The sequence below is a fragment of the Elephantulus edwardii genome, unplaced genomic scaffold (genome assembly GCF_000299155.1).
Source record: "Elephantulus edwardii isolate Elephantulus edwardi_28Jun2011 unplaced genomic scaffold, EleEdw1.0 scaffold00108, whole genome shotgun sequence".
Lineage (NCBI taxonomy): Eukaryota > Metazoa > Chordata > Mammalia > Macroscelidea > Macroscelididae > Elephantulus > Elephantulus edwardii.
This window is the reverse complement of record NW_006399858.1, coordinates 6,739,888-6,753,426: the sequence shown is the minus strand read 5'-3', so window position 1 is coordinate 6,753,426 and position 13,539 is coordinate 6,739,888. Positions and strand designations below refer to the sequence as shown.

The 13,539-nt window shown below is 44.0% G+C and overlaps 1 protein-coding gene across 1 annotated transcript in view; it reads right to left on the bottom strand.

The window, feature by feature from the left end:
• Nucleotides 1-12,789, bottom strand: part of PRUNE2 (prune homolog 2 (Drosophila)) — a 435,757-nt gene extending 422,968 nt beyond the window's left edge. Inside the window, exon 1 of the mRNA XM_006891999.1 lies at nt 12,754-12,789. Within this exon, the coding sequence (XP_006892061.1) occupies nt 12,754-12,789 (36 nt within the window). The remainder of the gene's footprint in view (nt 1-12,753) is intronic.
• Between the last annotated feature and the right edge of the window lie 750 nt (nt 12,790-13,539).

Sequence of the window (13,539 nt, the reverse complement as noted above, 5' to 3'; positions counted from 1 at the left end):
CATTGATGTGGCCAAGGTCAACACTTTGATTAGGCCTGATGGAGAGAAGAAGGCCTATGTTCGACTTGCTCCTGATTATGATGCTTTGGATGTTGCCAACAAAATTGGGATCATCTAAACTGAGTCCAGCGGGCTAATTCTAAATGTAATAAATTTTTCTCACCAAAAAAAAAAAAGTTGGAAGTAGAAATACCACTTGACCCAGCAATTCCACTACTGGGAATATACCCTAAAGAAAGCAGAACTGCCACCCAACCAGATATATACACACTCATGATTATTGCTGCATTTTTCACAGTAGCAAAGACATGGAAACAATCCAAGGCCTATCAACAAAAGAATGGATAGAGAAGCTCTGGTATATTCACACAATGGACTACTGTGCTGCATTGAAAAACAAGGAACTCATGAAATATTATACAAAATGGGTGACCCTGGAGGACATTATGTTGAGTGAAATATCACAGTCACAAAAGGACAAATACTGCATACTGCCACTGTTATAAAACAGGACTGATACAAGCAGGGGGAATAAGAAGGGATAAATGTATACTGCATTGAAACAGATGAGGAAAAGAACTGCTTAAATGGAATATATGATTAGATATTGTCATGACAAGAGTTCAGAATAAGAGTTTGCATAGTAAAGTGACTGGAGAGGAAGACCGTATAACAATGAAATAAATTTTTTTAAAAGGTAAAAGCCAACTGCGGTGAGTAGGCAGGGAAAAAAATGTGCAACAATGAATGAATGGAAATCCAAGTACTCTATAAACATTCATTAAAATCTCAATTAAAAATATGTCAATGTAATCTACACCATTTAACTAAGCTTAATCAAACTAAGATTAGTCCCTACTGCATCAATGTGGGGTGCATTCAGGCTTTTCTCCAGTTAGTTAATTGTAGTATTTTTTAATAGTTCAGTGGTTCAGATGGGGAAATAGAAGTGGTGGAGGAAAGAGAGAGACAGAGACCCAGCAAGATAGAAAGACAGAAATCACCCTGAAGGAATCATATTTCCTCTGTAGAGAGGAAAGAATTCAGGTTATAGGCACTTCAACTTTGAGCATCATGCATAGTATTCTAAGTTAAAGGTGACAAAAGCAGCACCCGCCATCTGTACCCATTTGCAAGTGTGCTAGCATGCTCACAGGCCCTCCAGACACCGTACCTCTCAGGGGTCTTCTTCTCATCACAGGGGACACAAACCAGGCTCCCAACAGTGAAAGATTTGTTAATTCCCACACTTGTGAACTGTGCATCAGAGCTCATCAGCCCACAGAATACTAAGCTCAGGGGACTTATTCCCTCTGCTGAGGAGAACCCAGCTTCAGCACAGATTTTTCCTCAGCATCTTCTCTCATCAAATTCCTAACCTGCCATTTTCTTTTATGGAGATGAATCCGAGTCACCAAACTCTCAACTGGACCCTTAACTCTCTCTCAAGGGTGTGAACCAATGTTTTGCGGTCAAAGGCTTGATAATTGAGGCACCTCTGGGTGGACGTGAACCCCCAGACTTCCAGTTAGCATGTTAATAGTTAGAACCACCTAGGGACCCCATCAAATTGATAAGCTTTCTCAAAGGGGTGAAAAAACTTTCTCATTCTAAAAATTCTGTTTCTTCAATTGAAGATGAGAAAAAGCTGCTATGGGTGGAATTTTTTCCATAAAAACATTTCAATAATAGCAAGTCCTTCAACAGGTTTTTCTTGCAGCTCTGGTTTTACATGTCCAGGTTCACGCTGATGCTTTTCTGTGGGTCCCACAACAAGATTTAGGATTTGGTTCAACTCAGTATGGCAGTGGTATCATGCCATAGGCTGATCTGTTTATGCCTTCTCTCATCAGGCTCACCGCTTTGAAAACATCACTCTCCATCCTGGCTGTGAAGGTATTTTAGGATCTCTTGTTTGGTTAAAGGTCACAGAAAATGAACAGGACCTCTTCAGATGGGTTGACCTGACAGTCATAATGGTGAACTCAAGTACAGCAGCAACAAGCCTAAAGATGCTGTGGGATTGGAAATGCTTCATGAATTCAGCTGGAAAGGCATGTGCCCAGGGAATGGGGCTGCTTCCATGAGGTCCTAACCACAACCGTATTTATTTTGTTTGAGTAATTCCGCATTTATTCTCTAAGTTTTCGGCTTTATCAACCACTTCTCTTTCCATTCAATCTCACAGATATTGGGTAAAAGCAAATGTGAAGTGGTAATGATGGTGGTGCTCACTGATATGATAGCTCTTTGCTAAACGTTCCTTGCTGTGTCCCTGAACTTCTTCCGAATGGTTTATAGGTTTATAGCTCACAAATTGTCTTGGAGAGAGAGTTTAGGGGATTTTTTTTTTTTTCAAAAAAAAATCATTTCAGTAATATTTTTCAATAGTTAGCTTGTACTGGGCAAAGGAATGCTTCTTTGCCAAGTTTCTGTTTTTCAGGTGGTTTGAGTTGGCTGATGCTACAAGATGAGTGGACTTCAGCTGCTGGAACTGCTGCCCAGACAAGTCATTTCCTCCTGAGTTCTGGAGGGATTTTCTTCTGTGCTCCACCACTTCTCAAACTGGTTTCCCTCTGGATACTTCCACTTTTATTGTTTTTATCTTTTTATCCTTCCATTTTTATCTTCTATTTCTCTTCCTGTTCTATTCTACCTTCCATCTTTTCCTGTTCCCCCTTTCTCTTCCTCCTAGACATGTCCTCACCGTAACCAGCAGGGTCTTGAGCCACAGAAGCCAGAAGACACAGAGAACAAAAGCAGGCCCAGCAAGCACTGCGGGCTGCATTCTTGTCCTCACTCATCTCCTTCCTCTTTGTATCACTACTGATCACCCCACTTCACAATCACCAGTCAGTCCGTCCAAGTCATCCTTAAGGTCTCCAACAAGAGAGAGGACGTATAAAGAAATCTGTTAAACCAAAGAGTAGGCCGATGATATCGTTGCTAAACAAATGATAATTCCAGATTTTTTGAAAATGTTTTTTTGTTATTAGAAATTCACTAATTGGTGGTGGTAATAGCTCGCCAGACAATCTATTTCCATAAATATTTCAGTCTTTTATCCCTTCTCCCTTCAAGTAGAAATATAGTAAGGAAAATTTCATGACTTTATGATTTTTGGTTTATGATTTAACCAAATCATAAATGACGTAGGACCATAATTCTCAGAGAGCAAGTGTTCAATAATATTGGTTGATTGCTTGGTTTTCCAAGAGTTTTTAATATAAAACAGTCAACCCAGGGACATGAACTCCTCTGTGTCAAGGTGAACAAATATATATGCAAACTTTTGATCACTCATCTCTCCTATAAGCCTGTCAAGCGTTTTCCTTTTAACTTCAAGGAAGTTGAATGTTCCAGGGCTGTGGTGGAAAGAAGCACTTGTCCTGCTGAGGAAGACAGAGCCATGAATTGGGCCAGGTGCCCTGAAGACAGACACTGGCTCTGCTCTGTATTAGCTGTGTATTCCTGGAGGCCTCGAGTGCAGGGCAAGGGGCATGCAGATGCTTAAAACACTCTGTTAGTAAAGGGTTGGCTGTTTAAGTACAACCACAGTCACCCTGGAAGAAAAGCCTGGCCACCTACCCAGCCAGTATAGCCTCAGCGGAGCACAATTCTGCTGTCACACATGGTGCGTTATGACTTGAGAGCTACTTGCTCTTTTAACCTTGGGCAGACTCTTGGCCTCACTTTGCTAAGCCTCAGTTTCCTCAACTGCAAAATGAGAATAACACCTCCCATCTCAATGGCCATTGAGGAGAAGAAAGGGTTTTCAATGAAAAAAAAAAAAACAAACCACAAACATTTCTTACAACTTATATTCAACAGATCTGAATTCTAGTAGGGAGAGCTAATGCTTTTCCTTTTCTTCAAAATGAAACTAAGGTTTCCTGGCCCTCTGGTCCCCAAGACATTCCTTCATGTTTTAGGACTAAGGATGGGGATTGTATTTTCCTCTCAGTACCGGTACACCCTGATATTTCTATGAAGAGAAAGCCGTATAATTCTTCTTTTACACATGAAGAAACTGTGACAAAGTGACATGAAGCAGCCAAGGTTACAAGAAAGTAAGTCCCAGAGTCAGGATCTTACAGCAGGTGCCTGGCGTCTGAGCCCACACATGATTCCCATGCTGTTGTTGTTGTTGTTGTTGTTATGTGTCGTCGAGTCGTTTGCCACTCATAGCGACCCTATGTACAACAGCCCTAAATCCTGCTCTATCCTGCGCCAATCGCATTGCCTCTGACACACCCTCCCAATTACCCCAGTCACTGAATCAATCCACCTCATAGAGGGTCTTCCCCTCCTGTGCTGTCCCTCTACCCTACCATGCATGATGTCTCTCTCCAAGGACCAGTCTCTCCTTACAACATGTCCAAAGTATGTCAGACGAAGCCCCAGAATCCTTGCCTCCAAGGAGTAGCCTGTTTAACTCTCTCTAGGATGGATCTGTTTGTTTTCTTGGCAGTCCATGGAACATTCAATACTCTTCTCCAGCACCACAGCTCAAAGGCGTCAATTCTTCTATCCTCCATAGTCATTGTCCAACTCTCTGATGCATAACAAGTGATAAGAAAGCAACATGAATGGAAACCCAAAATCTCTGTAAATGTTCATTAAAATTATTCAAAAATTTTTTTAAAAAATTTACATGGGACAGACCTAAGGTCAAATTTTGATTCCCGTGGATAGATTTGACAGTATTTAGCTTTAATTTGAACTTGAAAAGGAATAGTTGATGATCTGTTCCACAATTAGCACCTGGCCTGGTTTCACTGCTGATACTGAACTTCTCCAATGAATCCTTCTACTTATGTAATTGATTTGATTCCTATGCATACCATCAAGTGAAATCCATGTGTAAAGCCTGTACTTGTGTATTTAATTTAAAAAAATGCAATGAATAAATCATTGTGCAGAATTCTATAAAAAAAAAAAAAAAAGAAAGCAACAATCTCAAACTCTCCTCCAGGAAAACCCTCGGCTTCCATTTGTGATCAGCTGACTTCCACCCACACTGCCTCTGTTCCCAGGAAGAGCAATCAGTAAAGATTAGAACCCAGAGGATATTATTAGTATAATCATGTCAGAGTTTAGCCTCTTGTTTAGGACCCTCTTCTAAATTTTGGTAGTGTAGCCCAAAGTGTAGAGACTTGCCTTGTTAACCCAAAGGTCACATCTCTGTGATGGTTCAAATCCACCAGCAGCCCTACAAGAAAAAGACAGCAATCTCCTTCTGCGCAGTTTACAGCCTTGGAAAATCAGCAGGGGTCAGTTACAGTCAGTTCTGACCCAAAGGCAACGAGGTTTCTGGTTGGATTAAATTTTCTATGCTATTTCTATAAGACTCTTGCTTTATGACTTCATTCTTTCTAGAAACACTGATTGAACAACAGTTAAGCATTCTGCTGAGCCCCAAGATACATGGTGAATCACCCCTCCTCCTGTTCTCTTCAAACCAAGATGAATCAAGTAACATGCCTAAGAGACAGTGCGATTGGCACAGGACAGAGCGGAGTTTAGGGCTGTTGTACATAGGGTCGCTATGAGTCGCAGGCGACGTGACGGCACATAACAACAACAACTAAATGATCTAAAAACATTTTCAAAATAGCCTTCAACTGATAAGTGAGGTCATTTACACTTTCCTGTGGAAATATCTCCTGATATGAAGAAGAGGTGGCAGTTATTTAAACCAAGACAGGTTGGATGAAATATGAGTGTAATGTCCATTCACCTAAGAGCAGTGGAAAATAACAATGAGGTTTCAAGAATGGGCTGGGCAAATTGCTAGGACAGATATTTCCACAATGATGCCTCTTGGCATCAGTGTGGGGAGTGGATGGGGGGTCATGGCGGCGGTGTGGAGAGTGGATGGGGGCCATGGCGGCAGTGTGGGGAGTTAGATGGAGGCCATGGTGGCAGTGTGGGGAATGGATGGTGGGCTATGGCAGTGATGTGGGGAGTGGATGGGGGCCATGGCGGCGGTGTGGGGAGTGGATGGGGTACCATGGCAGCGATGTGGGGAATAGATGGAGGCCATGGTGGTGGTGTGGAGGGTGATTGGCAGATCACTGCAGTTACTCAAATGGCTTGGTGATGCCTTCAGCATGGCAGGTGGGGGTATGACAGAGAATAAGAAATGGTCCAATTACAGTCCTTAGAGGCCAGGATTCTGAAGCTCCACCTCACATACTTTGGCATGTGGCCCCAGAGGGACTTGTCTATGCTTGAAAGAGTAGAGAGACAGCCCAGAAAGAAAGACCTTGGATGAGATGGATTGACACCTGACTGTGGTTATGGGGGCACGTGTGTCGGAGACAGTGAATTTGGCTCAGGGTAGAGCAGGGTTCAGAGTTATTGCACATAGAGTCACTATGAGTCGCAATCCACTTGATGGCACATAAAAGCAGAGAAAGAATGGTGGTGATATTCAGAAACAGGAATAGCACAGTTAGACAGGATGGTTCCAAGGTTTGTGTGGAGTAGGGACTATACGTACATCATTTTGACTTTATAACTATACCATTAAAAAGGTGTGTCATTCCCCTCTCCTCAAGATTAATCCCAGGCTGTGTTACAATTTAATTTTCCTAACCCAGACTTTGTGGGCTTCCCCCCCACCCAGGGCAATCTAGAACTCAATTAGCCATAAAAATACTGTCTCCCCCTCCCCATTCAGGTGCTCTTTAAAAAAGAAAAGATTCCCTTTCCCAGAAAACCAAAGCCAAAGGCTCAGAAGAAAAGAAATTGGGGACTTTGGCAGCAATTATGAGTAGGCTACTCTGAGACCTTGGGCCGTGTTGGATTGTTTCATGTTGTGTACTGTACAAACCTAAGGAGTAGCAATCATTTCAAGGTCCCAGTAAATGCTGCCTTCTAAATATGTTGGCCCTGGTCCTCTTCACTTTCCTTTTAAAGACGATGTCAAGCTCCATGACTTTTCTCTAAAACCCAGAGTTCAAGAGGAATCTGTGACCATGCCCTTTAGATCTGTGATTTCCCAGCATTTCTTAATCTTTGCAGCTCTCACAGACCCAGTTAATCACCCTGATTCTTTTCTGTGCTCACCTAGCATACTTAGGGAGGAGTGACCTAATGTAAGAGTGACAATACTGTCACTGGCTCACCTGTGCTCACAAGAGCTTCCCTGACTGCTACCAATTGGCCACAAATATGACTACATAGAAATAGATACATAATAACAAAACTGCCACCTTTCTGACCTTGTTGTTGTTTTAAGGTGCCATCAAGTGGAGTATAGCGACCCTGTGAACAACACATCTGAATCCTGTTCTATCCTGTGCCGTCCTCACAATGTCTGACACACTCAAGACCACTAGGTTGAAGGTCTTCCTCTCCTTCACCAACCCTCCACCTTTCCAATCATGATGTCTGTCTCTCTAAGGGACAACTTCTCCTAGCAGCATGCTCAAAGTATATGAAACAAAGTTTCATTATCTTTGGTGATCTTCAGTGATCACTTTGACTGCACCCCAAATCATGGGTTGAAGGGTCCCCTGGCTCACTTGACCACGTGTCCTCCAAGAACTAGGGAGCTATCTCAACACCAGTGTTCTTCCCTTCGAGGCAGGGCTATCTGCTCTGAGATCTGCTTACTCTGAAAAAGTGTGGTTCTTCACTGAAGACAGTGGGCCTGGGACAAGCCAGCTTTCACGCAGAAGGTTCAAGCAGTCCGAAATGCAGTCATCAAGGGCTCATTTCTCATCATCCCCTGAGGGAGAGGCCCCACACTCCCGGAAATGCTCTGGATTCCCAAGCTCCCTGCTCATTTGCTCTGGGAAAGGACGCCAAGTCTCCAGTGCACCTGCTCTCACTGGTCTCTAATCAGGGTGAGCTCAGCTCCTCAGAGGAGACCACTGGCCAGATTCCCATTACCCCCAGTCCTTACCTCAGCGGCCTTTTGAAAGACATGGAACACTTACTAAAGATACTTCTTAATTGACACATACACTCTTTTCCTATACAGGAAATCAGAAAGAAATGATGATACTCTTTAGACATTCTGCAGAATTTTGCTTTCATTCCTTTTCTTCAACATCCATCTAATGCAGTTATTCTAAATAGAGTTAGTGTTCTGAATATGCTTTCTTGTCCCTATGCCACACACCACAAACACTTACAAATCCCAGAATGTCTCTTATGCAGATGAACACGGATTGACTACTACCTGCTGCAATAGAAACCCTTCTTCTGCAGCTGTCACTGTGGAGGGACAAGATGCACCCACAGGCTGTAAGGGTGACCCTTTCCCCAGCTGATCTTTGAAAACAACATTCCTAGGACACGGCTGTGCCCTACATCCTTCTGGGCAGCAGCTGACAGCCCCACCTCAGGCTGACTCATGACCTACATCTTAGGGCATGGGGGTGCGGTGACCCCCTCGCCATAGCAGCTGTTTGAACTGCATCATCAGCTGGTGGTGTCTGGGCAGCCAGTCCACCCGGTGCCTCCTGCCGGCCAGAGCCCAGGGCTTCCTATTGGTTTCAGATAATTCCTCATTTACTTTATTTCCCCTCAACGTTCACACTGAGGTGAATTTGTACCATTCCATTTACAACCATTCGAAGGGAGCTCTGGGAGCATAGTCTGTAGGGATTATGCTGCTAAACCAAAGGTAGTGGCTCTCTGGCAGTTCAAATCCACCGGCTGCTCTATGGGAGAAAGACGGGCAATGTAATGTGCACTTTATAGCCTGGAACCAGCCCTGGTCCACAGTGAATAGGTTTCAGCTTGCTAGCAATCAGAGGCCTCCATTCCCTCCTCTTCAGCCTGACCAGTTTCCTTTGAAGATTCACTATAAAATTAGAGGACATTTCCCAAATCACAGCCCAGGCTCTGGATTCCCACTGAAAATGGTGTAACTGAGAATGGGAAATATGGCTAAAATTTAAGGACTGCCGTGGAACTGTAGGATTTCTGATCCTACTCCAGCTCTGGATGGGTAACTGGAGGTAAAGGAAGTGAGCACCAGAAGTGGAAAAATCACATTTTCCATTTCATTTCCAGCTCCAGCTGTGACTTCTAATTCCTATCTGTTGTTGACAGGATGTCTAGGAGTTGTGCACAACTCAACAGATGACACCTAACAACAACAGGAGTATCTGGATCAGAAGCATAGCCAGGTTCTTCCATCAGGAGGAGGGACAAGGGGCTGGGGGTGAATGGTGAGTGTCACCCCATGAACACCACCACCTCTTTCAGCTGCAGGTCATGCTCCTTTGCTGCTTGCTGAACTGCTTTGACATTACCACCTCTAACAATCATTGTGTCTGCTCTGTATTGGTCATCCCATATTTGTCAACAGGCTACCATTTTTTGGTAATGTTTTGAGAGGAGTGACTGTTTTCACTCTGGTTCTCTGTCTTCAGCTAAAGTCTGTTGACAAGATCCACTCATTTTCTAATAGCGCTTAAGCCTTGAGCAGAGGTGGCCCCTCTAAGGACACATGTCACTCTTAAAAACAGTGGCTGCACTGAAATCCCAAAAGGACTTGCTTTGAGTCTACCAGTGATTTCGCAGAAGTCTGAGCAATTTCCTGCTGTGCAATTTATTGCCTCTGAATACTGGCTGGAGGGAGGGTCAGCTACGGGTCCACTCCAACTCACACACAACAACAACAATGAGCAAGTACAACATGTCTAAGAATGAGGGATGTGTATAGGCAGAGAGATTTAAGGAAAATCTAGAAAATGGGATTATGTTAGTTAATCTGCTTTAGGACTAAAAGGATCAGACTATGATGACAATGAAAAGGAGAACTGAGAGAGCATGTGTCCAACTTTAACAAAAATAAGTCCAAACCAATTTATTGGAATCCAAGAGCACTCTTTGCTTGCCAAATATTTCTGCTCAATCCAACAATCTAGCCTAGGATGGTGAGCTTCTCCTCTCCTCTCAAGGACAAATGAATTATCTTGGTAGAGGTGAAAACAGCTATAATTTGTCTAAAATTTTACCTTTAGAGATTTGATTCTATGGTTAATAGCAATTCTATTATACAATTTAAAGTCTGCTCGTTTAGTGAAAGGAATCTTTCTGGCATAGTAGTTAAAAATCCAGCTACTAACCAACACATCAGTAGTAGTTCAAACCCATCAACTGCTCTGTGGGAGAAAGAGGAGGCAGTGTGCTTTCATAGAGACTGACAGCCTTGGAAAGTCTATGAGCAGTACTATAGGGCCACTAGCAGTCAAAATAAACTCCCTAGCAAGAAGTTTGGTGTTTAGTGAAATGTGCTCTACCACTAACAGTTCAGCAGTTCAAACCTATTAGCTGCTCCAGGGTAGGAAGATGTAGCAATTTGCTCCTGCAAAGATTACAGCTGGAAACTGTGTGTCAGTCCTCCCATGTCCTCCACATTCTCTGAGTCAGAACCACCACAGAGGTGTGAAGACAATGAGAAAGTTACATTGGGATTTGGATGGGATATTGGATATTTCAACTCTTTAAAAGGTATGCAAAATTACCTGCAAAATAGTGAAACAAGAAGTCAAGCAGGTAGAGGAAAAATGAACAATTGGACTTTTTTTTTCAAATAGAAATAAAATTTATATTTAACTTCTGGTGAATAACAGCTTCAAGATAGCTTCTAAACTGTCAAATTTTGGTTTAATAAGGCTTAAGTGAAAACTACCATGATAAATTTATTCCCTTTAAAATTATTTAGAAGGATGAGTCTAAGTTTTTTTTAAAAAATCTACCATTTTATTATTAATATATCTATCAAATGAATGGCACACTCATTGGCTTACGTTTTCTTCCATAACCAAAAGCAAAAGATCATCTACTACTATATCTGAATGTTGCGCCTTAAGTAAAAATTAAATGGCCTGGAAAATGTCCCCAACTAGGAGACAAGTGACACGAAAAGCAACCAGAACAATTTTGCTGAGGCTGAATATGAAGCGTAATCATGATCTCGAGCAAGAAACCAACTCCAAGGAAAAATAAAATTAAGTCATTACTCCTTTGGCTAATGCAGGAAATTGGGAACAGTATTTCGAGCAACTGTTTCTGTTTCCTGTGCTTTTTCCCCCCTTTTTAATGATGTTGAGCCATTGCTTATCTAATGAAGGGACTCAGTAAATAAACTCACACATGACTTTAAACTGATTACTCTGGAATAGGGGATTTTTCCATTCCAGCAATTGCTTTCCAGAAAGAAGGCAAATCTCCAGTTCACACCAGATCCCATAATCTCAAAATTTATTGTTAATTGTTAAAATGTCCCCTAAATGGTGTGGAAGCAGAGCTGAAGTGCTGTCCCCAAAACATTTCTATTCCCATTCACATCCATGCGAAAGAGAGAAAATTTTGCCATACTTGTACCATCTGCTATTATCACACCACTCACTATTAAATAAAGACCAAAAAGCATACTTACACTTTCAGAAATGCAAGTGAGTTTCTGCAGTCTTTTCCTTTATGTGATCAAGTGATAATATAAAGAGGACAGCAATAAACATTAAAAGGATAACAAACTTCCTTAATTCAGAACTCCCACTAACCCTCAGTTAGAAACCAAAAACTTGGATTAGCATAAATTCACTTTTACATTCTTTTTTAAAGGTACTTACTTACAGTTAGATCATTGTAAGGATCACACCTCTGCCTGCACTCTCCACAGCGGTGCAGGGATCCACACTCCCTCCCTCCCAGCCTGCACTTCCTTTGTTGTGGGAGGTAAACCAGTTACAGGAACAGCCTTCCAAACCTCCTGCCACGTGAGCAAGACGTCACCTTAATGCTGACTTTATATTGTGGCTTCTGTGAAGGTTTAAAGGTTAAAGGCATCATAAATTATGTATTTCCCCCTATGCCAGGCCCATAAAATGTACTTTCACTGCTCATTAAAGATATTGCTTCTAAATGGGCAGAGGCTTTTTATTTAAGTGCCCAAACAGAAACATTTCCATTATGTTTATGTTCCATTGGCTTTTCTGGAGAACTAAGATAGTTTGAAATTTGGAAGCTGCAAGAGTTTGTTGTTCCAGAATATGTAGCAACTGTCAGCATATAGTCAATTGTGGTTCACTATTTGGATGGAGTAAAACACTCGGCCAGCATGGCCATATCTCTGCCAGCAGTACAATAGTCAGGCAAACCCTGCATCACCAGTAACTTTGGAGCTCTCTCCTCTTTCACTGCCTTGATTTACTAATCTGAAGAGCCAGAGAGTAGAGAGACCCTGATACAAGCCAAGCACCCCTAACCTCCACACTGGTGCACAATCCAGGCTGGGGTTCCTCCTGGCATATGCACTCTGGATACATCCTTTCTAGTCTGCCCTGCACTGAGTCCCTCACTTACGTTTTGCCACCTACAGGATTCTCTCTCTCTCTCTCTCTTTCTCTCTTCTTTCTCATGTACTGCAGAGGCTGCCTGCGATCTTTCCCTCCAGGACGACCACACCCGTTCACCCTCCCGGCCTTTAGAAGCAAACTGCACACTAGTTCGGATCGCGCCTCTCCAATCTCAGACCACTGGGACACAAGGGACTCTACTTAAGCTGGGCCACTGACCACGTTCAGCTCTGCGTTTGACTAGCAGTGATAGAGGACTCAGGACACAGATTGCCAGCTGTAGAGCCACAGACTGCGGGCCCGGGTACACCCTGCCCACTCTGGCAACTAAGTGGCAAAGTTGCTCCCTCCTCTTCTGCTGCAAAGCCGTTTCCTCTCCGCAGGCAGACAGGCGCGCGCGCAGATCCCTGCTCCTTCAACTTACCAGTTTGGACTTGGCGCGTTGCAAAAATTCTTCCATGTCGCTGAGAGGGGTTGGAGGCAGAAATACCCGAAGGGTCACAGGAAAAAGGACCCGTGGGCGCAGAGAAGCGCTCCCTCCTGCTGCTCAGAGGCAGCGCCCCGGCTGGACCCCCGGCTCCCTCCCTCCCCCGCACGGCGAGCCGCTCTGGGCACAGGCTCCCCTAATAAGGAAAGTGGGTGTGCCGGGAGCACAGGGCGCGCCCCTCAGGGAGTAGGGCGCGCGAGGCCAGGACGCGGGGCGGGGGTGCCGGCCGATGGCGAGGGGCTCCTCGGCCAATCGCAGAGCCCCGCTGCGGCCTCCTGACGTGGCGCGCAGAAAAGATACTGCAACCATGGACAGCGCCCAGAAGTGCCGCCCGAGTGCAAGGGGCTGCTGCAGAGGGAGGCTGCCGCAGGCACCGCCGCCTGCTCCGAGGTGGGGCGGGGAGGAGAAGGGAAACTAGCCTAGGGGAGGCCCCTATGCTGCCTGGCACGTTGCCGAAAGCCCTAGTGGTCACTTGATGAGTTGGCTTTGCTGGACTGGCTAGGGTATGCGCTCAGTTGCAAAGGGGTGAGAGGGGGTGTGGCATTACTGGCTAAAACAGACCAGACGACCTTGATGGAAAATAATCAGAAGAGCATGCTGGGAGGTTGTGCTATACTGCCTGTTTCTCCCTTATTTCAAAACATACCCATCCAAGAAATGACACCCACAGTTCAGTTCAACCGAGTGCCTTAATACTGGTCCCAGGGCTGATGCATAGGTGCG